At 54.4% G+C, this 23,883-nt stretch overlaps 1 protein-coding gene across 1 annotated transcript in view; it reads left to right on the forward strand.

The window, feature by feature from the left end:
* Positions 1-6,375: 6,375 nt before the first annotated feature.
* Positions 6,376-23,883, forward strand: part of LOC125448759 (calpain-5-like) — a 23,700-nt gene continuing 6,192 nt past the window's right edge. Inside the window, exons 1-6 of the mRNA XM_059642574.1 lie at positions 6,376-6,509; positions 13,172-13,396; positions 17,363-17,494; positions 18,714-18,922; positions 21,942-22,134; positions 23,791-23,880. Coding sequence (XP_059498557.1) covers positions 13,232-13,396; positions 17,363-17,494; positions 18,714-18,922; positions 21,942-22,134; positions 23,791-23,880 — 789 coding nt within the window. The 5' untranslated portion in view covers positions 6,376-6,509; positions 13,172-13,231. The remainder of the gene's footprint in view (positions 6,510-13,171; positions 13,397-17,362; positions 17,495-18,713; positions 18,923-21,941; positions 22,135-23,790; positions 23,881-23,883) is intronic.

The raw sequence follows: 23,883 nt of genomic DNA on the forward strand, positions 1-23,883 counted from the left end.
CTTAACTGAAGCGTTAATGTTCACTGTGATGTTTGCAGGCCCTGTGGTCCATGTGACTATTGCCTGGCACTGTTTTGAGATTGGCTTCTGACTTTGTGCCACTCTAACTGAGGAGGCTGAGGCAAGCCCCATATGACCAGTCACTGCTTGCTAAGCATTTCTGTATTACCTGATGTGCCACCTGAGGATACTGACTGATTGGCCAAAACATCTGACAGAGACCACCTTATGGAGTATTACAATTGTCTGGTCCAGGGAATGGGCATTTGAAGGTAGGTGGGGGTTCTGGGGAGAGAGAGAGAGAGAGACTCAGGCAGGTTGAGAGAGAAAATTTTTGGAGCTGAGGGCTCAGCTGGATAAGGCCAGGAAAATGGGGAAGGCTTGCAAAAGCTCTGAATTCACATGGCGCCAGAGAATAAGGTGACTCTGAGGCCAGGAAGGACTTTGTACTATTCAGAGAGAGGGTTCAGAAGAGTTATACCCAGGATGTTGTTGCTAGGGTTAGAGGGGTTAAGTTACAGGGAGAGGCTGGGACTTGCGGTAGCGTAGGGGATGGATGAATCACCTATCGTGAGGGGTACAGATAGGGTGAACAGCACCTGGGGTGTGGGATTTCAAGACTGGAGGGCATGGTTTTAAGGTGAAAGATCTAAAAACGACATGAGGAACAACTTTTGTACACAGAGTGGTTCATGTCTGGAGTGAATGTCCAGAGCAAGTGGTGGGTGTGGGTACAGTGACAACATTTAAAAGACATTTGGATAAGTACATGAATAGGAAAGGTTTGGAGGGATGTGGGCCAGGAGCAGGCAGGAGGGACTAGTTTAGTTTGGGATCATGGTCGGCATGGACTTGAGGGTCTGTTTCTCTGCTGTAGGACAGTATCAGGTAAATAGCTAGGATTTTCACTAGGATTGGGGCATGAGGAGCCATTTTTAAGGTGAGGAGAAAGATTTATAAAGTACTTGAGGGGGCAACTATGGCGGATGCAGGTACACTTACAACATTTCAAAGACATTTGGACAGGGACGTGAATGGGTGAGGTTCAGAGGGATACGGGCCAAGCACAGGCAAGTGGGGCTGGCTTAGCTTGGGAAACCAGGTTGGCATGGACTGTCAGAGCCGAAGGGTCTGTTTCTGTTGTGTGTGACTCTCCTGCCCTGCCTTCTCACCCAGAAATTTCAGTTCTCTCCAGTCAAAATGTGTGTTTGGGGGAGAGAAGGGCTGTTGGTTGGTATGTAGCAAGGACAAAAAGCAGGGTCAGTGCAGTGTTTGGTGTTGAGGAGAGTTGTTCTGAGATCTACTGGAGAGGCTTTAGCACAAATCAAGAAACAAGGGTGGTCACAGAGGAGGTTTGGAACATGAGATGTTTGAAATATCACATTCACTAAGATCTGATTGCATCTTCATCCTGATGTTACTGTTGTCGAACATACCATGCCCATTGACTCCCTCAATAAGTTGAGAGTCAAGGGGACTGACCCTCCCCATGTGGTTTCACCCCTATGCCTGCAGTATAGCTTCCATTCTTTTCATGTTGATTCCCCAACATCGAGTGAAAACTTTCCAGTTGCCTTCCTAATCGTTTGCTGTCAATTGCATGCTCATTTTTTTTTGTCGTTCCTGTAACGGATCCCGCCACGCTATGGAGTTCCTCAAAATCTCTCCATTTTGAATGATGTGTTTTATTCTTCGAACCAAAATAGACAAGTTCCACACACCTACCAATGCAATCCAAATGTTTGCTCATCCAGTCCCCAGGCCTGTCCTTTCGGAAATTTCCAGTGTAAGAACTGGGAGAGTATGCCATTCAGCCCTTTGAACTTCACTTCCCTGCCTGGTCCTTTCAAACCAAGAAATGATCTTCTTTTAAGTTTACTCCATGTTCCTACCAACTTCTGGGGCAGCGAATTCCTCAGAACCGGGAACCCCTTTTGAGAGTAGATTGTTTCCCCCCTCATCTCTGTTTTAACACTGCCACCCCTTAAAGCTACAACCTCTCATTCTAGATTTGTCCCGCGTGAGTAAATGTCCTCTGTCAGTCTACTTTCGCCAGTCAGCATCTTAACAGACCTCAGTTCGATCTCCCATGCTCCTGAACATGAGATTACTGGCCAAAACTGCTCAATCTCTTTTCCCCCTAAGGCCAGATGGCCAACACTTTCCCTTCCTGCTCGAATTGGAGCTCCTGGCAAATTTACTTGCCATAGATTTGGTCTCTGCATTGAAATCTTTGGTGTCCTCTGCTTTCCATTAACCAACCCTCAATCCATGCTCAAGTATGACTTCCCAAACTCCTAAGACACCCTTGAAATGGTGCCTTATTAGAAGAAACAGGACCAGGACAATGAAGACAGAAGAGCTGAGATATACAAGGAGACTCTGCACGGACTCCAAGAGATGGAAGAGTTTGGGATCACAGGTGAGACTCCCATGCCACCGTTCCTATAACAGATTGGGTGCTTGGACCCAACAGCAATGAAACATGCACTTTATTGGTCAGTGCATTGAGTGTAGGAGTTGGGTCATGTTGAGGCTGTACAGGACATTGGTCAGGGCCACTATTGGAATACTGCATTCAGTCCTGGTCTCCCTGCTACAGGAAGGATGTTATGAAACTTTAAAAGCTTTCAGAAAAGATTTATAAGGAGGTTGGAGGGTTTGAGCTATAGGGAGAGGCTGAATAGGATGGGACGATTTTCCATGGAGCTGAGGGGTGACCCTATAGAGGTTTATAAAAGCATTAGGGGCATGGATAGGGTGAATAGACAAGGTCCTTTCCCCAGGGTGGGGGAGTCCCAAACTAGAGGTGAGAGGGGAAAGATTTAAAAGGGACCTGAGGGTCAACTTTATCACACTGAGGGTGGTCCGTGTATGGAATGAGCTGCCAGAGGAAGGGGTGGAGGCTGGTACAGTTACAGCATTTAAAAGGCATTTGGGAGAACATGAATAGGAAGGGTCTAGAGGGATTTGGGCCAAATGTTGGCAAATGGGACTGGATTAATTTAGGATATCCAGGTGGCATGGACATGTTGGACCAAAGGGTTTGTTTCCGAGTTGTATTCCTCCTATGACTATGAATACGGGTGTTAGGAATTGAATTGCTCAAGTTGCCTGCACACAAATGCCTACATTCTAACCAAATGAGTCAGTCACACAGATTAGCCTGAGGGTGATTGTCAATGCGAAGTTCTTAAGTGTGGCTAAATATTAAAACCCACGGTCTTACTCCACGCTAGCAAGGCGGCTATGTCACATTTCAGATGGCAGGGAGATAAATCAGAATCTCCATGAGAACTGGAAAACATTGGAGGAGACTTTACTCCCTGAGCAAACAAACCTGAAGCCTCTTTTCCTTTCTCATCGGTGACTGGGTGGCTTTGTTTATTCTTGTTAATGATTGTCACATTTGAGCTACCACAACTTGACTTCCTCAACCCATTGTGATTCCCAGAGCAATTTCCAACCTCCTCCCTTCCAAAACTTCTCCTCGTCTCTGTCTGAACCACTGGCTGTTGCTTCCGCTTGGTCCCGGACCAGTATCTGATGGGTGTGTAGGTATTTACACTTGCTCAAGGTATTTAGGTGTGCAAACAATCAGGTCTTTCAGAACCAGGGTGTGCCCTGTGCATCAGAGATAATGGGAACTGCAGATGCTGGAGAATCCAGGATAACAAAGTGTGGGGCTGGATGAACACAGCAGGCCAAGCAGTATCTTAGGGGCACAAACTCGTTTGTGCTCCTGAGATGCTGCTTGGCCTGCTGTGTTCATCCAGCCCCACGCTTTGTTATCTTGTGCCCTGTGCATTCCTACTGTGGGAGATAGCCCGAGATCTAGGTGCTGCACTGTTTCGGATTGACTGTCCAAATATCTCTTCCCTAAATGGCTCAAAAAACTTGCCTCTGAAACTCCTGGGCTCAAGCCCCTCTTCCCCAGCAACAGCAAAACATTTTGCAGTGCTCCCAACAGGACACTACATACCTACAGTTGCCACCTTTTTTGAAGGAGCATCAAGCAGGTTGAAGTGAAGGGTGCCACAGTCACTATTTCAATGAAAATAGTTGAGGGGGGAGGCTGAATAGGCCGGGGCTATTTTTCCCTGGAGCGTAAGATGCTGAGGGGTGACCTTATAGAGGTTTATAAAACCATGAGGGGTATGGATAGGGTGAATAGCCAATATCTTTTCCCCAGGATGGGGGAGTCCCAAACTAGAGGGGCACAGGTTTAAGGTGAGAAGGGAAAGATTTAAAAGGGACCGGAGGGGTAACGTTTTTACACAGAGGGTGATGCATGTATGGGATGAGCTGCCAGAGGAAGGGGTGGGGGCTGGTACAGTTCCAATTACATGGATGGGTCCATGAAGAGTTTAGAGGGATAGGTGCCAAATGGGACTAGATTAATTTGGGATATCTGGCCAGCATGGTCAAGTTGGACTGAAGGGTCTGTTTCCATGCTGTACAGCTCTGTAGTGTCTCCCCAACACCTTCTGAAGGGGCAGTTATGGACGGCAATAAATGCTGGGCCTCCACCCCACAAACAGATGAAACGAACATGTCAGTTCTTGAGGCGATATTGGCCGGTTTTGAAGTGGGGTGGGGGTGCCATGGTGTCTATAAAAAGCAAAGAATCTCTCCCCAATGTGACTCTGCAGAGGTTATCCTACAACCTGAGTCCGGTCTTCAACAGGCGGACAGCAAAATGAGCGTCTCGCTTGGCAAATGTCGCTGTTTGTGGGATCCTGCTGTGCACAAGTGACTTGGTTTTTTTTTTGCTCTCCGAAATCGCTTCACCCGGCCGCAGAGTGCTCCTTGGCGGCGCTACCTCAATGCAGGTCTCAGCTTGTGAAGGAGCTGCACAGAGTTGGGGAGTCCCGTTGGCATTTGAAAATAGATCGGTGTGGTGGAGATGCCCACTGAAGAACGGGGTGGTAGATCCTATTGTGAGAGCCCACTTTCAGCTTTCTGCCTGTCCCTCCATTCCTTGTCGAGTTTGTGCTCCTAAAATGCTGCTTGACCTGCTGTGTTCATCCAGCTCCACACTTTGTTATCTCAGATTCTCCAGCATCTGCACTTCCCATTATCACTGATCACAATATTCTCACATCTAACCACGTAACTGTCAAGGGCATGAAAAACTACAGGCGAAAACACAAATCAAATATGGGGGCCCTTAGTGGCTGACAATAGGTGGTGTCATTAGCAAGGCTTAGTGTGTGAGGCTAGGGGTAAAGACGTGGGAGAAGGTATTATTGAACTCTGTATTGAGTCCAGAGGACTGCAAGTAGAAAGTGAAACTGTTGTCCTTCCTGCTTATGTTGGAACACAGCAGCAAGCCTGGCACAGAGACAGTGACCAGGGCTGGTGCAATGAAGTGGCAGGCAACTGGAAGCTCAGGGTCTCTAAGTGTGGGCAGATTTCTTTCCTTTATTCATTCACGGAATGAGGGTGTCACTGGTGAGGCCCTGCATTTATTGCCCATCCCTAACTGCCCCAAGAGTCAGCCAAGTTAGCTGTGGGTCTGAGTTACATGTAGGCTCAGAGCAGGTGAGGATGGCAGTTTCCTTCCCTAACAGGGGCATTAGTGAGCCACATGGTGGGTGTTGACCCCAAAGTGGTCAGCCACCCAGTCTACGCTTCGCGGAATCAGACAGCACAGACAGCCCAGCGAGACCAGACTGGCCCTCCGAAGAGCATCCCAACCCAATCTCGGTGACCCTATGTTTCTCTTGGCTAACCTGCCCTGTCACCTGCACATCTTTGGGCTATTGGTGGGGGAAGCCCACGCATATAAGATGCAGACTCCATGCCGGGGGTGGGATCATCCCCCAGTGCTGTGAGGCAGCAGTGCAAACCACTGAGCTACCATTGGAATTCATCAGGAGCCAGTCAACGCGACCAGTGAAAGTAGCTTCAGAGAGAGTAGGAACTGCAGATGCTGGAGAATCTTGAGATAACAAGGTGTAGAGCTGGAAGAACACAGCAGGCCAAGCAGCATCAAAGGGGCAAGACAGCTGACATTTCGGGTCTAGGCCTGAAACATCATCCTTCCTGCTCCTCTGATGCTATTTGGCCTGCTGCGTTCCTCCAGCTCTACACCTTGTTTTCTCCTCTATCCACCTCCCCCTCTCTCCCTATTTATTTCAGAACCCCCTTCCCCTCACCCATTTCTGAAGAAGGGTCTGGACCTGAAACATCAGCCTTCCTGCTCCTCTGATGCTGCTTGGCCTGCTGTGTTCATCCAGCTCCACACCTGTTATCTTAGTGAAGGTGGCTCTAAGGGTTAACAGTTTTGCCTGTTTCAACTCGATTCAGTTTTTATCGGTTCATAATAAATGCAGGAAGTTGTGGCTGATTGGCTCAGGAGTTGGGGTTGGCTCTGAGTACGCAGCAAGGCACTTGTTGAAAGTAGCACAGAGAAAGGCAAAGGATCGATCGAGAGAGACCGTCAGTGCTGCCTGGATATAGAGGAGGGGAGAAGTTCCCAACACATCCCTGTGATCTTTCAGCAGGTCAGTGCAAGTGTACAATAATGCAACTTCACCTCCCCTGAAACAAGCCACAGTCCCCAAAAGGGTGAGTGAGGGAGGTCACTTTATTCTGTAAACTTGCGGGACAGCTCAAATTCCAGCCTGCTGTATATAATGATTAACACTTCTGTTATAACAAGGTGCAGAGCTGGATGAACACAGCAGGCCAAGCAGCATCGGAGCTGTGTTCATCCAGCTCTACACCTTGTTATCTCAGATTCTCCAGCCTCTGCAGTCCCCACTATCTCTGTAAAGCTTCTGTTGTTTTGTTCCATTTTGTTGGTGTAGTGGATACAGTTGATAAGGCTTCCAAATGGAGGAGGGGTGGGCTAGTGTTTGAGAGGGAGTGTCTGGGCGGGGGGCGGAAATAAAGTTAGCAGGAGATCAGTTGTGAACGGGAGGAGAAAGGGTTCCCAAAGGTGCCCTGAGACATCCCGTGCTCTCATTAACTGGTGCTGCTGGACTGTAGTTAAAGCAGGATAACTGTTTGTCCCCTCTTGGGTAGGTGGGGAATGTCATCTCTCCGAATTCAGAAAGCATTGGGAGAAAGGGAATAGACCTGCTTCAAGATCAGACCATTCAGCCCATTGGAGAGCTGCATCCCTAAAATCACTGGCTGGTGGCCTTAATCACACTCTCCTGCCCTGCACCCCTTCTCCTCCTCCAGTCAGCCCAGACCCCCACCCCTGTGTCGATCAAAATAATCAGCATCCTGCCCCTCCCTGGGCAGGATTGGGGTGTTGAATAAGATCATTCCAAATGTGAATAACTCTCTCAGTGCTTCATGTCATCAACCCCACCCCTCCACCTAGATCTTGGGTCACACAGTGCAGAAACAGACCCTTTGGCCCAACACATCGATGCCAACCAACCTAATCTAGTTCCATTTGCCAGCATTTGACCCATATTCTGGTAAATCCTTCCTGGCCATGTCCCCATCCAGATGACTTTTAAATGTTGTAATTGTACCAGCTGCCATCACTTCCTCTGGCAGCTCATTCCATACACGCACCACCCTTTGTGCGAAAAAGTTGCCCCTCAGGTCCATTTAAAATTTTTCCCCTCTCACCTTAAACCTATGGCCTCTAGTTTTGGACACCCCTACCATGGAGTAAAGACGTTTAGTATTCACTTTATCTATCCCCCTCTGAGAATCCTGACAGTGTGGAAGCAGGGCATTCAGCCCATGCTGACCCCTCTGTACATTCTACCACTTTACCCTATCCCTGTAATTCTGCATTTCCCATGGCTAACCCACCCAGCCTGCACATCCCTGGGCACTATGGGACAATTTAGCACGGCCAACCCACCCTAACCCGTACATCCCTGGGCACTATGGGACAATTTAGCACGGCCAATCCACCCTAACCCGCACATCCCTGGGCACTACGGGACAATTTAGCACGGCCAACCCACCCTAACCCGCACATCCCTGGGCACTACGGGACAATTTAGCACGCCAACCCACCCTGACCCACACATCCCTGGGCACTACGGGACAATTTAGCACGGCCAATCCACCCTAACCCACACATCCCTGGACACTACGGGACAATTTAGCACGGCCAACCCACCCTAACCTGCACATCCCTGGGCACTACGGGACAATTTAGCACGGCCAATCCACCCTAACCCGCACATCCCTGGGCACTACGGGACAATTTAGCATGGCCAACCCACCCTAACCCACACATCCCTGGGCACTATGGGACAATTTAGCACAGCCAACCCACCCTAACCCGCACATCCCTGGGCACTATGGGACAATTTAGCACGGCCAACCCACCCTGACCCACACATCCCTGGGCACTACGGGACAATTTAGCACGGCCAATCCACCCTAACCCGCACATCCCTGGGCACTATGGGACAATTTAGCACAGCCAACCCACCCTAACCCGCACATCCCTGGGCACTATGGGACAATTTAGCACGGCCAACCCACCCTGACCCACACATCCCTGGGCACTACGGGACAATTTAGCACGGCCAATCCACCCTAACCCACACATCCCTGGACACTACGGGACAATTTAGCACGGCCAACCCACCCTAACCCGCACATCCCTGGGCACTACGGGACAATTTAGCACGGCCAATCCACCCTAACCCGCACATCCCTGGGCACTACGGGACAATTTAGCATGGCCAACCCACCCTAACCCACACATCCCTGGGCACTATGGGACAATTTAGCACGGCCAATCCACCCTAACCCGCACATCCCTGGGCACTATGGGACAATTTAGCACGGCCAATCCACCCTAACCCGCACATCTTTGGGCTGTGGGAGAAAACCAGAGCACCTGGAAGAACCCCACGTAGACACGGAGAACGTGCAAACTCCACACAGACAGTTATCCGAGGGTGGGAGCTAGCCCAGGTCCCTGGTGTTGGCAGTGCTAACCCACTGAGCCACATGTTTTCATCTGCCAACATTTTGTCCACACTCTTAACCTTTTATTAGTTACCCCACCCGCCGCCAGCCCCTTCACCAATGTTCACCCACCCAGCTGCTATGTAGAGAAAGATCCCAAAATAGTGGGCGATGGTCTTCTGTCTCTCCTCAGTCTTTGCATCTATCCCAATCAGTGTTCAAAGCATGAAGAAATTTGGCCACAGAGGCCTTTCCACATGTTGGATGTGGGAACCAAGATCTGATGAGGCCTTCAGCCCCTCACACATACTACACCATTTAATACAGTCATGGCTGATCTCATCTTGACGTGAGCTCCATTTCCTTTGCCTCTCCCTCCTGCCCATAGATGTGTCTTCATAGGTCACATGTTTGCATCAAAGTGTTGTGGGTTCAGACCCCAGGCCGGACAGCAGTGCTCACAAACCTGGCATTGCATCCCATGTCCGTATGTAAGAGACTGCCCCCCCACCACCGTGCTGTTGTTTCAGAGCTCTCCCATGGGTCCTCATCAATGTCTACCACTGCCACTCCCTCCCTGACACCTCTGAGCATCATCATAGAAAGAGGCCGTTGTGCTAGTGATATCTTGCTGGGCCCTGTCTTTTCCCGCTTTACAGCTGGACTGGTAATACATTGCCATTAATGGTTCTGGTTTGAGGGGTTGGAGCTGGCCAAAAGTGGCCACTGGCGCCAGCAAGATTCAGGTCTTTATTGTCATTTGAAAACCTGTCAGTGTGGTAGTTGGGGAAAGTAGTATGTCCCATTGGTGATAATGGGAACTGCAGATGCTGGAGAATCCAAGATAGCAAAATGTGGAGCTGGATGAACACAGCAGGCCAAGCAGCATCTCAGGAGCACAAAAGCTGACGTTTCGGGCCGAGACCCTTCATCAGAGAGGGGTATGGGGTGAGGGTTCTGGAATAAATAGGTAGAAAGGAGAGTATAGGTGAGGAGGTAGGGAGGGGATAGGTCAGTCCAGGGAAGGCGGGCAGATCAAGGAGGGAGGGGATGAGGTAGTAGGTAGGAAATGGAGGTGTGGCTTGAGTTGGGAGGAAGGGATGGGTGGGTTAGGAAAGCGGAGACAGGCTAGGCTGGTTTTGGGATGCAGTGGGGGGAGGGGACGAACTGGGCTGGTTTTGGGATGCAATGGGGGGAGGGGTCGAGCTGGGCTGGTTGTGTGATGCAATGGGGGGAGGGGACGAACTGGGCTGGTTTTGGGATGTGGTGGGGGAAGGGGAGATTTTGAAGCTTGTGAAATCCACATTGATACCATTGGGCTGCAGGGTTCCCAAGCGGAATATGAGCTGCTGTTCCTGCAACCTTCAGGTGGCATCATTGTGGCACTGCAGGAGGCCCATGATAGACATGTCCTCTGAAGAATGGGAGGGGGAGTTAAAATGGTTCACGACTGGGAGGTGCAGTTGTTTATTGCGAACCGAGCAGAGGTGTTCTGCAAAGCGGTCCCCAAGCCTCCGCTTGGTTTTCCCAATGTAGAGGAAGCCACACCGGGTACAATGGATACAGTATACCACATTGGCAGATGGGCAGGTGAACCTCTGATTAATGTGCAAAGTCATCTTGGGGCCTGGGATAGGGGTGAGGGAGGAGGTGTGGGGGCAAGTGTAGCATTTCCTGCGGTTGCAGGGGAAGGTGCCGGGTGTGGTAGGGTTGGAGGGCAGTGTGGAGCGAACAAGGGAGTCACCGAGAGAGTGGTCTCTCCGGAAGGCCAGACAAGGGTGGGGATGGAAAAATGGCTTGGGTGGTGGGGTCGGATTGTAGATGGAGGAAGTCCCGTTGGTTATTTGACTCGGAAGGTCCAGGGGTGCAAAGGCGTTTCCCCACCAAGCCCACTATGTTCACCCGCTCTTGCATTTCTGCACAGAGAGATCCCACAGAATCGATAAGACCCAAAGGTCTTGTAAAGGTTCTATTGTTCGTCATGTACATAAATAATTTGGATGTGAATATAGGAGGGATGGTTAGTAAGTCTGCTGATAACACTAAGATTGGAGGTGTAGAGCAAAGAAGTTAACTCAGACGACAGCAGGTCCTTGATCAGATTGGCCGAAGAGTGGCAGATGGAGTTTAATTTAGATAAATGTGAAGCACGGCATTTTGGAAAGGCAGGTTAGGGGATGGACTTAAATACTTCATGGTGAGGTCCTGGGGAGTGTTGCTGAACAGAGAAACCCTGGGGTGCAGGTTCATTGTTCCTTGAAAGTGGAGTCACATGTAGACACGGCGATGAAGAAGGCATTTAGCACACTTGCCTTTATTGGTCAGGCCTTTGAGCTATAGGAGTTGGGAGGGTCATGTTGAGGATAGACAGGATGTTGGCCCCTTCTGGAGGCTGAGAGATGCCCTGATAAAGGTTTACAAAATCACAGGGGGGCCACTGGCCTGTACAGGAGCCCAGCCAGTTGCAGGGGCTACAACCGGGAGGAATACCTTCCAGTAATTTGCCCTGTTTATAGCAATATTTGAGCTGCTCCAGGATGCCAGCGGGGAGACCCCCGATTTCCTTTCTCCACAGCGTGTTTCCAAATTCGAGGGGTGAAGATGGTGGAAGGGATTTCCCTGAGGGGCCCAACCAAGAGCTGTCTACCCAACCTTTATTTTTTGGGGGAGGAGGGGGTCAGTTGGGCAGGAGGTGCCTGCTATGTCGTTGGGAGAGGGGGCAATAAGATTGTGGTGGGGCTGAGTGAATGTGAAGGACTTTCAGAAGAGAGTATTGTAGGACTTGAGAAGGGGATGGGTTCGGAGGATTGGGAGAAATATTGTGGGTGGGTTGGTTTAAGGTAGAGGATTTCTCCAGAAGGGGATGACACAAAGTTTGGGGGGGTGGGGGAGATATTGAGGGGGCACATTTGGTCACTGAGTAATGTTGTTGGTGTTTAATGGACCTTTATTTTGGAGAGAGTGACATTAAAGGAAACCGGTTGTGTGAGTGGGTGCAGAGAGGTGCAATTACCTAGGCACCCTTCCCACTGAGAGCCGTGCTCAGACCGGCTCCACTGTAAAAACACGGTGCTCTGTAGTTCTTGGAATGTGTCGTACACCCTCCCTGGCTCCAGGGTGAGGCTGTGTCCTTCTGCTGCATGCAGGGGCAATGGGGAAAAATAACAAGTGTACACACAGTGCGTACTCACAGTAACACTCTCTCTCGCTAATTCACATGCTGTCTCACACACGTGCGCTCACTCATGGGCACCGCTGTATATATGGACACATACAGCCCCCATCCTCAGGCACCCCCTTGAAAATACTGACATACAACCCCCCCCCCCACCTCCTTCGGGCACCCTCCTGTAAATACTGACACATTCCCCCCTACCTCGGGGACCCCCTGTAAATACTGACACACACACCCCCCCCCAACCTCAGGGACCCCCTGTAAATACTGACACATTCCCCCCTACCTCGGGGAACCCCCCTGTAAATACTGACACGCTCCCCCCTCCCTCAGGGACCTCCCCCTGTAAATACTGTCACGCTCCCCCCTCACTCGGGGACACCCCTGTAAATACTGACACGCTCCCTCCCTTACCTCAGGGACCCCCTGTAAATACTGACACGCTCCCCCCTCCCTCGGAGACCTCCCCCTGTAATTACTGACACGCTCCCCCCTCCCTCGGGGACCCCCCTGTAAATATTGACACGTTCTCCCCTCCCTCGGGGATCCCCTGTAAATACTGACACGCTCCCACCCCTTACCTCAGGGACCCCCCCCCTGTAAATACTGACATGCTCCCCCCCACCTCAGGGACCCCCTGTAAATACTGACACGCTCCCCCCCCACCTCAGGGACCCCCCCCCTGTAAATACTGACACGCTCCCCCCCCACCTCAGGGACCCCCCCCTGTAAATACTGACACGCTCCCCCCCCCCCAGGGACTCCCTGTAAATACTGACACACGCCCACCCTCCCTCAGGGACCCGCTGTAAATACTGACACACTCGCCTCCCCCCCTCCCCTGGGGACCCCCTGTAAATGCTGACACACTCCCCCCTCCCTCAGGGACCTCCCCTTGTAAATACCGACACACTCCCCCTTCCCCCGCTGTAAATACTGACCTGTTCCTAATAAAATCTCCTCCCATCATAATTGGCTGAGGGTGACTGGATCCTGGGGGATCTGCCCCGGGCGTGTGTGGCTCAGAGTAGATCTCACCATCATTAGAAATCCCGGGCAGTGTGGCTAATGAATGGCTCTTTTCCCTCTCAGCCTCGCCTCCTGGAAATCCCGACGCACCCCCCACCCCCCTCGGTATTTTTTGAATGCGCCATGCCCCAGCGAGTGCTGTGCTACAAGGGGCAGGATTACCAGACCCTGCGTCGTTCATGTCAGCGGCAGAAGAGTCTGTTTGAAGACCCTCACTTTCCTGTCACTGATGATTCTGTGTATTACACCCGATCGCCGCCTGGGATTATCGAGTGGAAACGGCCCGGCGTAAGTCCAGAGAACTTTTCGTTCTTCTTTGTCGTCCCCCTCAACTTTTGGAAAACGAGAGGCCATTCAGCAACGACTCCCCCTTCTTTCTATAGCCTGCCCATCCATTCACCTCCCTATCCTTCACTCTCCGCTCCCACTCTCTCTTCCCCAACAGAATATCTCATCTTCCAAGAAGCAGGGAAATGGACGTGAGGAGTGTGGGATTGTTGAAACATTTTCTGTTTTTTTTTAAGGGAATGCCTTCTGACCAAAGTTGGGTCTTTGCTCCCTGGGGTTTAGAATAATGAGGGGCAAGCTCAAACAGATTAAGGGTCCTGATGGGAACAATGCTGGGAGGATGTTTCCCCCCACTCATGGGTGAGTCCAGGAGGGCACAGTCTCAGAATAAAGGGGCGCCAGTTTCAGACTGAGATGAGGATTAATTTCTTCCCTCAGAGTCTTTGGAACTCCCTACCACAGAGAGTTGAGGGGGCCAGAGTCCTTGTGGGTACTGAAGGCTGAAACAGATTCTCCATCAGTTGGGGAATCAAGGAATTGCAGGGGACATGGATGTGAGGTATGTTGGATCAATTATACAGTTGTTCGGCATGGCAACAGGCCCTTCGGCCCAACTTATCCATGCTGACCAGATATCCTAAATAAACCGAGTCCCATTTGCCAGCATTTGGCCCATGCCCCTCTAATCTCTTCCTATTCATGTACCCATCCAGATGCGTTTTAAATGTTGTAATTGTACCAACCTCCACCACTTCCTCTGGCAGCCTGTTCCATACACGCACCACCCTCTGTATGAAAAAGTTGCCACAATCCAGTGGAATGGGTTAGCAGGCTCGAAGGGCCCATTGGCCTCCTCCTTATTGCTGATCTATTAATCCTCAACTCCACTCTGCTTCCCCCACCGTTCTGAATTCTGCCTCTTGTCTCCGCTACAAGACAGTTCTCTATCTCTCTGCCCTCTCTCTACCCCCCACCCTCTCATGCTGTCTCTCTCGCTCTCTTTTTCCCTCACCCTCTCTCATGCTCACACTTGCTGTCACTCTCTCTCTCGCTCTCTTCCCCCAGCTTGCTATCACTCTGTCTCTTCCCCCCTCAGTCTCTCGCTTGATGTCACTCTCTCGTTCACCCTCGAGTCTCTCGCTCTCCCACTCTCTCCCTCTCACTTGCTGTTGCTGTCTCACTCTCCCTCCCTCTCTCTTTCCATGCCCCTCTCTTCAGAGAGAGAGCCGGTGAGAAGATGGATAGGGACAGTGCTCAGGGCAGAGAGCTACAACAAGGAGTTTATTCATGCTGAACGGGGTCCTGCTACTCTCCCTGACGGCGTGTTGAGGGAGGAACCCTCGCGAGGTAAGATCAGAGGGTGTCACTGAAGGCGCTTATTATCTCTCTACCATTGACAGGGTCCCAACCAGTAGGTACCTTAACCAGATCTCCCAGTATCAAAGCCCCTGGCCTGATAACCCAGGAGACCTTGCTGAATATAAACCCTTGCCTACGCAAGACCACCCCCCCCGCCCCCCCCATCCAAGAGGTAGTGGGTAACCTGGAAAAGACCAACCCCTCCCCCATCTTTGCCCTCTGTTTCAGTTTGGGTTCCATCAAATTGGGGTGAGGGACAGCTAATGACCAGTCAGCGATGCCCATCCCAGTTGATCAGCTTGCTTCGTGAGATACCATCAAGGTTTGACGGTTCACCGGAAATGCCGATACGTGATTGGTGTAATTATTTTTGGTTAAAACAGAACAGGGAAGCAGGAGATACAGATTTGTCGACCCAACTGAAGTGTTAGCACCAGGTTGAGAGGCTGAATGGCCTCCAACTGGTCCTGGGTCAAAGCCATCTTTAGTAAGCTATATGTGGCAAGTCAGCTTTTCTGCATTTCTCTGCTGCCCACTTCCAGGTTTGTGTTTCTTACACCAAAAGGAGGGATTCCTCAGTCAGTTTGCAGAATCCTTGCATGGTCACATCTCCAAAGTGGGCCATTTGGCCTGCTGGTCCTGTGAAGAAGTAGCACCCCCCTGTGCCTCTGCGCTGCTGCCCCACGTCCTGTGGCTTGATCCAGTTTCCTTTCCAACTCGGGTCCTCAGGCAGGGCGATCCAAATCCTGACTGCAGGATGCAATTCCGGGGAGGAGGACTGGGCAGCATTCCTTGCATCCCCGCAATGCTATCTGGGAAAGGGCCAATGGCAGGCGACGGCGTTTGTCCCTGCATCAACGTGTCTGACTGCAGTTACAAGCTGCGGCCACCTGGTGACAGTGTGGCATCACCGCTGAGCTCTCGCACCAGGAGCGATGCCACTAAGCATCACCAAAGGTTTTACCTCTTCAGGACAAGCACCGTCGCAGGAGGTAACGGGTCATGTTGGAGACTATGTTAGTCTGATGACATCACACATCTTGTGGGGAGAACAAGTCCCAATGGGGGTAGGGTCCGCATCTCAATCCGGGTTCCTGATAGTTATGGAGTCACAGAGCTGTACAGCACAGAAACAGACCCTTCAGCCCAACTTGTCCATACTGATCAGATATCCTAGATTAATCTAGTCCCATCTGCCAGCGTTTGGCCCATATCCCTCTAAAGCCTTCCTATCCATGTCCCCATCCAGTTGCCTTTTAAATGCTGTAACTGTACCAGCCTCCACCACTTCCTCTGGCAGCCCATTCCACACGCCTACCACGCTCTGCGTGAAAAAGTTGCCCCTCAGGTCCCTTTTAAACCTTAACCCTCTCCCCTTAAACCTATGCCCCTCTAGTTTGGGACTCCCCTACCCTGGAGAAAAGACCTTGATTATTCACCCTATCCATGCCCCTCACGGTTTTATAAACGTCTATAAGGTCACCCCGACACTCCAGGGAAAATAGCCCCAGTCTATCCAGCCTCTCCCTGTAGCTCAAATCCTCCAAAGCCAGCAACGTTCTTGTAAATCTTTTTCATGTTTAACAACATCCTTCCTGTAGCAGGGAGATCAGGATTGAACGCAGTATTCCTAAGGTGGCCCTGACCAATGTCCTGCACGGCCGCAACACGACCCTCCCAACTCCTACACAATGCACTGACCAATAAAGGCGAACGTACCAAACACCTTCCTCACTGCCCTGTCTACCTGCGACTCCACTTTCAAGCGTTGGCCCTTTGCTTGAAGTAACATTGACTCATAGACAGGTATAAAAAGGTTGTGTTCTTGTTTCTGAGCCTTCCCTTCAATTATCTGAGCGCTGGGCCCATAGTTCCTTGCTGCGTTCTCCCTGGGGTGCCTCGGCCAATCAAAGAGGACTTGCCAGCCAATGGGAACAACCCTTTCCTCCTGTAGCGCTAATCAACGTGGCGGATCGGACTTTGGCATTCTTGCGCGTGGTCCTGAGTAGCACGAGGTGAAAGGAAAACAGTTCCCTTCTTCACCTGCCCCGGTATGGGACCTGTTGAGGAAGTGCCATACTGCCCACGGTACCCCAGCCTCAGCTGAGATCCACCTTCGAAGGGTCAACATCTCATGGGCGGCATCTTGAAAGTGGGCAGAGCAATTATTCTCGGCAAATATCTCGCCTACTCGCCCATCCTGGTTGATGAAACCATGGAGCAGAATTTCCTGAGCCGCCTCCACCTCCTCTTGGTCCTGCACCAGTGACGGATCGTTGGACCGCAAAGCTTAGGCTTCGTTTGGTGAAGCGGGCACTACGCAAATGCAGATTGGCAGCCCCTGAGGTTTCCATTGTCAAGGGCTTGCCAGTAGGGTGCGCTCGCCCCGGGCAACGTGGCTGCCAATTGCCTTCCCTTGCTGGGCCGACAGAAATTAGTGTTCCCCTTCGCAGCTTTGGTATTCTTGCAAAGGTGTCCTGACAGGAACCGGCCCTGAGAGAAAGGCTTCCAAAAATAAAAACCAGGCCCCTTTACTCCAGCAATGCTCGAAGCCCCAGCCTAATGGCTCCCCAAATGCCCTGACCTCTAACCCCGTACTTCCCACAGGAGCTCTGTGTGGACCCGCAATTGTTCGTGGATGGGATCAGCTCGCGGGATCTGCACCAGGGGAGCCTGGGGAACTGCTGGTTCGTGGCTGCCTGCTCCTGTCTGGCAACGGAGTCCTCGCTTTGGAAAAAGGTTCGGAAACTTCCGAGTCACTGGGATGGACAGCGGGGGGGTGGGGGGGGAGATACGGCTATGGCTGTGGGTTAGGGGAGGGCAGGTCACAGAAACCTTCCTTTCCGACAGCCTAACCCCAAACACTCCCCAGGGACAGGGACAACACGGGGTTAGACACAGAGTAAAGCTCCCTCTACACCTTCCCCCATCAAACACTTTGCAACACAGGGACAGCATGGGATGAGATACAGAGTAAAGCTCTCTCTACATGTCCCCCATGAAACACTTCCCGGACAGGGACAGCACATGGTCAGATACAGAGCAAAGCTCCCTCTACACTCTCCCTCCATTAAACACTCCCCAGGGCAGGGACAGCACGGGGTTAGATAGCGAGTGAAGCTCCCTCTACACTGTCCCGGATCAGACACTCCCCAGGGACAGCACGGGGTCAGACACAGAGTAAAGCTACCTCTACACTCTCCCTCCATCAAACACTCCCCAGTGACAGGGGTAGGTACAGAGTAAAGCTCCCTCTACACTGTTCCCCCAAACATTCCCAGGGAAAGCACAGGGTTAGATATAGAGTAAAGCTCCCTGTACACTCTCCCCCATCAAACACTCCCCAGCACAGGGACAGCAAGGGGCTAAACACAGAGTAAAGCTCCCTCTACACTGTCCCCCAAACACTCCCCAGCACAGGGAGAGCACGGGGCTAGATACAGAGTAAAGCTCCCTCTACACTGTCCCCCATCAAACACTCCCCAGCACAGGGAGAGCACGGGGCTAGATACAGAGTAAAGCTCCCTCTACACTGTTCCCCCAAACATTCCCAGCGAAAGCACAGGGTTAGATATAGAGTAAAGCTCCCTGTACACTCTCCCCCATCAAACACTCCCCAGCACAGGGACAGCAAGGGGCTAAACACAGAGTAAAGCTCCCTCTACACTGTCCCCCATCAAACACTCCCCAGCACAGGGAGAGCACGGGGCTAGATACAGAGTAAAGCTCCCTCTACACTGTCCCCCATCAAACACTCCCCAGCACAGGGAGAGCACGGGGCTAGATACAGAGTAAAGCTCCCTCTACACTCTCCCCAGCACAGGGACAGCACGAGGCTAGATAGAGTAAAGCTTCCTATACACTCTTCCCCCCCCCCCCCCCCCCCCCCCCAAGGACAGCGACCGCACGGGGTTAGGCACCGAGGGCCGGGGCTGACCCTCTGGAATTGCCCGCGCAGGTCATCCCGGACCACGCGGATCAGGAGTGGGATCCGAAGCGGCCGGATCGCTACGCCGGGATCTTCCGCTTCCGCTTCTGCCGGTTCGGTACCTGGCTGGACGTGGTGATCGACGACCGCCTGCCCACCACGGGCGGCAAGCTCCTCTTCTGCCAGTCGGACGACCGCCGCGAATTCTGGTGCTCGTTGCTCGAGAAGGCCTACGCCAAGTGAGTCCCCGCCCTCCCCGTCCTTGATTGGCTGGGACTCCCCAACCCCCCCCCCCCCCGCCCTGCCATTGGTCCCGGCCTCCCCGCCCATCCCCCAGTCCAATCAGGATCGAGCGTTGGGGCGGGGTCTGCGGTCGGCCGTTGACCGTAGGGGCGGGCGCGGGAGGGGGGGGGGCTCTTCTGGAAGGTTCCCCGCCCATTCCCTCCGTCCAATCAGGGTCGAGCGTTGGGGCGGGGTCTGAGGCCGTTTGACCGTTGGGGCGGGCGCGGGAGGGGGGGGCTCTTCTGGAAGGTTCCCCGCCCATTCCCTCCGTCCAATCAGGGTCGAGCGTTGGGGCGGGGTCTGAGGCCGTTGACCGTTGGGGCGGGCGCAGGAAGGGGGGCTCTTCCGGAAGGTTCCCCACCCATTCCCCCCGTCCAATCAGGGTTGACCGTTGGGGCGCGCGCGGGAGGGGGGGCTCTTCTGGAAGGTTATAACAGTATCAGTGATAATGGGAACTGCAGATGCTGGAGATTCGAAGATAATAAAATGTGAGGCTGGATGAACACAGCAGGCCAAGCAGCATCTCAGGAGCACAAAAGCTGACGTTTCAGGCCTAGACCCTTCATCAGAGAGGGGGATGGGGAGAGGGAACTGGAATAAATAGGGAGAGAGGGGGAGGCGGACCGAAGATGGAGAGTAAAGAAGATAGGTGGAGAGAGTGTAGGTGGGGAGGTAGGGAGGGGATAGGTCAGTCCAGGGAAGACGGACAGGTCAAGGAGGTGGGATGAGGTTAGTAGGTAGATGGGGGTGCGGCTTGGGGTGGGAGGAAGGGATGGGGGAGAGGAAGAACCGGTTAGGGAGGCAGAAACAGGTTGGACTGGTTTTGGGATGCAGTGGGTGGGGGGGAAGAGCTGGGCTGGTTGTGTGGTGCAGTGGGGGGAGGGGACGAACTGGGCTGGTTTAGGGATGCAGTGGGGGAAGGGGAGATTTTGAAACTGGTGAAGTCCACATTGATACCATTAGGCTGCAGGGTTCCCAGGCGGAATATGAGTTGCTGTTCCTGCTGCAACCTTCGGGTGGCATCATTGTGGCAGTGCAGGAGGCCCATGATGGACATGTCATCAAGAGAATGGGAGGGGGAGTGGAAATGGTTTGCGACTGGGAGGTGCAGTTGTTTGTTGCGAACTGAGCGGAGGTGTTCTGCAAAGCGGTCCCCAAGCCTTGGGGAAACCAAGCGGAGGCTTGGGGACCGCTTTGCAGAACACCTCCGCTCAGTTCGCAACAAACAACTGCACCTCCCAGTCGCAAACCATTTCCACTCCCCCTCCCATTCTCTTGATGACATGTCCATCATGGGCCTCCTGCACTGCCACAATGATGCCACCCGAAGGTTGCAGGAACAGCAACTCATATTCCGCCTGGGAACCCTGCAGCCTAATGGTATCAATGTATTTTGTGCTCCTGAGATGCTGCTTGGCCTGCTGTGTTCATCCAGCCTCACATTTTATTATCTTCCGGAAGGTTCCGCGCCACAGAGAATGGCGGCGGAGCGAGAGCCACCGGTTGCCCCCTTTAGGGTGCGGCAAACCCTGCCGTCCCTTACCCTGGCCCGGCCTCCGTGACTGACCCTCGGCATTGCCCCGGCGAGACCACAGCGTAGCGGGCCCCGACCCGTTGGGATAACGCGGCTGACCACCACCTCCCTCCTCATGGACAGGGCAACGAAGGCCCCCGGGGCGGTACCGGCTGGTGGCGGTGCCCCTACCTCCGAACCAGGCGGCCTTGATTCAGAACCCGTCGGCTCCCCACATGTGTCGCGGCCTCCCGGAAACTGACAAACCGGGTGGAGGTGCTTTTGGGATCATCCTGTGCCGATGTTGATCAGATTTCCCTCCCACCCACCCCCCTCGTTACCCCCCACCGGTTTCCCCAACCCCTCCATTTCCCCTCTTCGCCTCCCCCCCCGCTTCCCCTCCCGCTTCCCCTCTCTCCCCCCCCGCTTCTCCTCCCTCCCCCCCCGCTTCCCCTCCCTCCCCCCCGCTTCCCCTCTCTCCCCCCCCCGCTTCCCCTCTCTCCCCCCCCGCTTCCCCTCCCTCCCCCCCCGCTTCCCCTCTCTCCCCCCCCGCTTCTCCTCTCTCCCCCCCCCCGCTTCTCCTCCCTCCCCCCCCGCTTCCCCTCCCTCCCCCCCGCTTCCCCTCCCTCCCCCCCCGCTTCCCCTCTCTCCCCCCCCCCGCTTCCCCTCCCTCCCCCCCCGCTTCCCCTCCCTCCCCCCCGCTTCCCCTCCCTCCCCCCCCGCTTCTCCTCCCTCCCCCCCCGCTTCCCCTCCCTCCCCCCCGCTTCCCCTCTCTCCCCCCCCGCTTCCCCTCTCTCCCCCCCGCTTCCCCTCTCTCCCCCCCCGCTTCCCCTCCCTCCCCCCCCCGCTTCCCCTCTCTCCCCCCCCGCTTCCCCTCTCTCCCCCCCGCTTCCCCTCTCTCCCCCCCCGCTTCCCCTCCCTCCCCCCCGCTTCCCCTCCCTCCCCCCCCGCTTCCCCTCCCTCCCCCCCCCGCTTCCCCTCCCGCTTCCCCTCTCTCCCCCCCCCGCTTCCCCTCCCTCCCCCCCGCTTCCCCTCTCTCCCCCCCCCCGCTTCCCCTCTCTCCCCCCCCCGCTTCCCCTCTCTCCCCCCCCCGCTTCCCCTCTCTCCCCCCCCCGCTTCCCCTCTCTCCCCCCCGCTTCCCCTCTCTCCCCCCCCTTCCCCTCCCTCCCCCCCCGCTTCCCCTCTCTCCCCCCCCCCGCTTCCCCTCTCTCCCCCCCCGCTTCCCCTCTCTCCCCCCCCCCCGCTTCCCCTCTCTCCCCCCCCCCCGCTTCCCCTCTCTCCCCCCCCCCGCTTCCCCTCTCTCCCCCCCCCGCTTCCCCTCTCTCCCCCCCCCCCCCGCTTCCCCTCCCTGCTCTCCCCCCCCCCCCCCCCCGGGCTTTCTCTCCCCCCCCCTCCCCCTCCCCGGCTTCCCCTCCCCCCCTCCCCTGCTTCCCCTCCCCCCCTCCCCTTTGGCTCATACCCAGGTTGAACGGCTGCTATGAGGCCCTGGATGGGGGCAATACCGCAGATGCCCTGGTGGACTTCACGGGAGGTGTCTCCGAACCCGTGACCCTGGACGAAGGGCACTACCGGGACGCCCTGGAGAAGAGAAAGAATCTTTACCAGAATTTGCTGAAGGCCCACTGCAGGAGGTCGCTCATCAGCTGCTCTATTCGGGTAACCGCTGACGTGACCCCCACCGGGTCAGGCGCCACAACGAACACGGCCCCAGCCCCGTCCTGCGTCTGCCAGGTGCCAGCTCCGAATCCGATCTGATCCCCTGAGGCTGTCAGGTTCCAAACCCGGCAGACCCTTATCAGTCAGAGTCCTGCAGCTTGGAAGCAGGCCATTCGGCCCAACCAGTCCGTGCCTGCACCCACCACTTCAGCTGGATGTTCGCTTCACACATGAGCCACGATCTGTTACGCCTCATGTTTCTTTCAAATCTTTCTCCTCTCGCCTTTAAAAATATGCCCCCCCCCCCCACCCTGGGGGGAGCCACCCCTCCCATTTACCCTATCCATGCCCCCTCATGGTTCTATAAACCACACTAAGGTCACCCCTCAGCCTCCGATTCTCTATCCAGCCTCTCCCTATAGCTCAAACCTTCTCCCCCCCACCATGCAACCACATTGCAGGCATTGTCCATTGTTGCCCATCAAGGGGGTTGGGAGGTCTGCCGTCCTCACCCGGTCTGGGGCTGGATGTGATTCCAGGCCCACAGCAGTTGGAGTAGAGTCTTAACTTGGCTGCCCACCCCCATGAGGGGCAATTAGGGATGGGCAGCAGACACCACCCCTAACCCTTGTCCAGGGGATGCAGCAAAGGGGTGAACAAGGAGCGGCTCCCTGAAGGATTAGATGCGTGGGGGGCCCCTCTCTCTCATTGCAGCATGGAATGCTTGGCTAGGATGGGCTGAACGTTCTCCAGTGCTTTGAGGGCGTGGGCCATGTTACCTGGGGGTTGGGGGTGGGAGGGCAACGATAACCCCTTGTGGCTCCCTGGGATCTTGCTTTGTGTTGGGGGAAGGGAGTTGCACACGCTTGGCAACAGCCCTACGTAAATGCAAGACCCAGGGTGACGGGTCGAGGGGGATGCGAGCATTGGAGAGAGGGAGGAGTTTAACATTCATTTTAACATGCCCGTCATCCCCCCACCCCCCACCTTGCCCTCCCCACCTCACCTCAACCCTGCCCCCACCCTCCCCACCTCACCTCATACCCCCGCCCCCACCCTCCCCTCCCCACCTCACCTCACGCCCCCACCCTCCCCACCTCACCTCACCTCATCCCCCCCCACCCCACCCTCCCCACCACACCTCATACCCCCGCCCCCACCCACCCCACCTCACCTCATCCCTCCCACCCCACCCTCCCTACCTCACCTCATACCCCACTCCCCACCCTCCCCACTTCACCCCCCCCACCCTCACTACCTCACCTCATCCCACAACACCTCACTCCACGTCATTCCCACCCCAACCCCACCCGCACAACGCTCCACTCCCTCACTCCACCTCAAACACCCACACATCCCCCCCCCACTCCCTCTCCCCACCTCAAAACCCCCTCACCCCACCAACACACCCACGCTCCCTCATCCCACCTCCAAACCCCCCCACGCACACATCACCCCACCTCAAACTCCCCACACCTCACCCCACTCACAAACCCCACCACTCTTTCACCACACCTCAAATCCCCCCGCACCCTCCATCCACACACCGCCCCACTCTCTCACCCCACCCACACATTCCCCACTCTCTCTACCCTCACCTCACCTCCCCACCCCATCCCCCAACCACCTGGCCCTGTTTGGTTTTTCCCGATACAGCCTGAGGCTGGCAACCAGCTGGAGGCCCAGATGGGCTGCGGCCTGGTGAGGGGCCATGCCTATGGGGTGACGGACATACGTAAGGTCCGAGTT

The sequence above is a fragment of the Stegostoma tigrinum genome, chromosome 45 (genome assembly GCF_030684315.1).
Source record: "Stegostoma tigrinum isolate sSteTig4 chromosome 45, sSteTig4.hap1, whole genome shotgun sequence".
Lineage (NCBI taxonomy): Eukaryota > Metazoa > Chordata > Chondrichthyes > Orectolobiformes > Stegostomatidae > Stegostoma > Stegostoma tigrinum.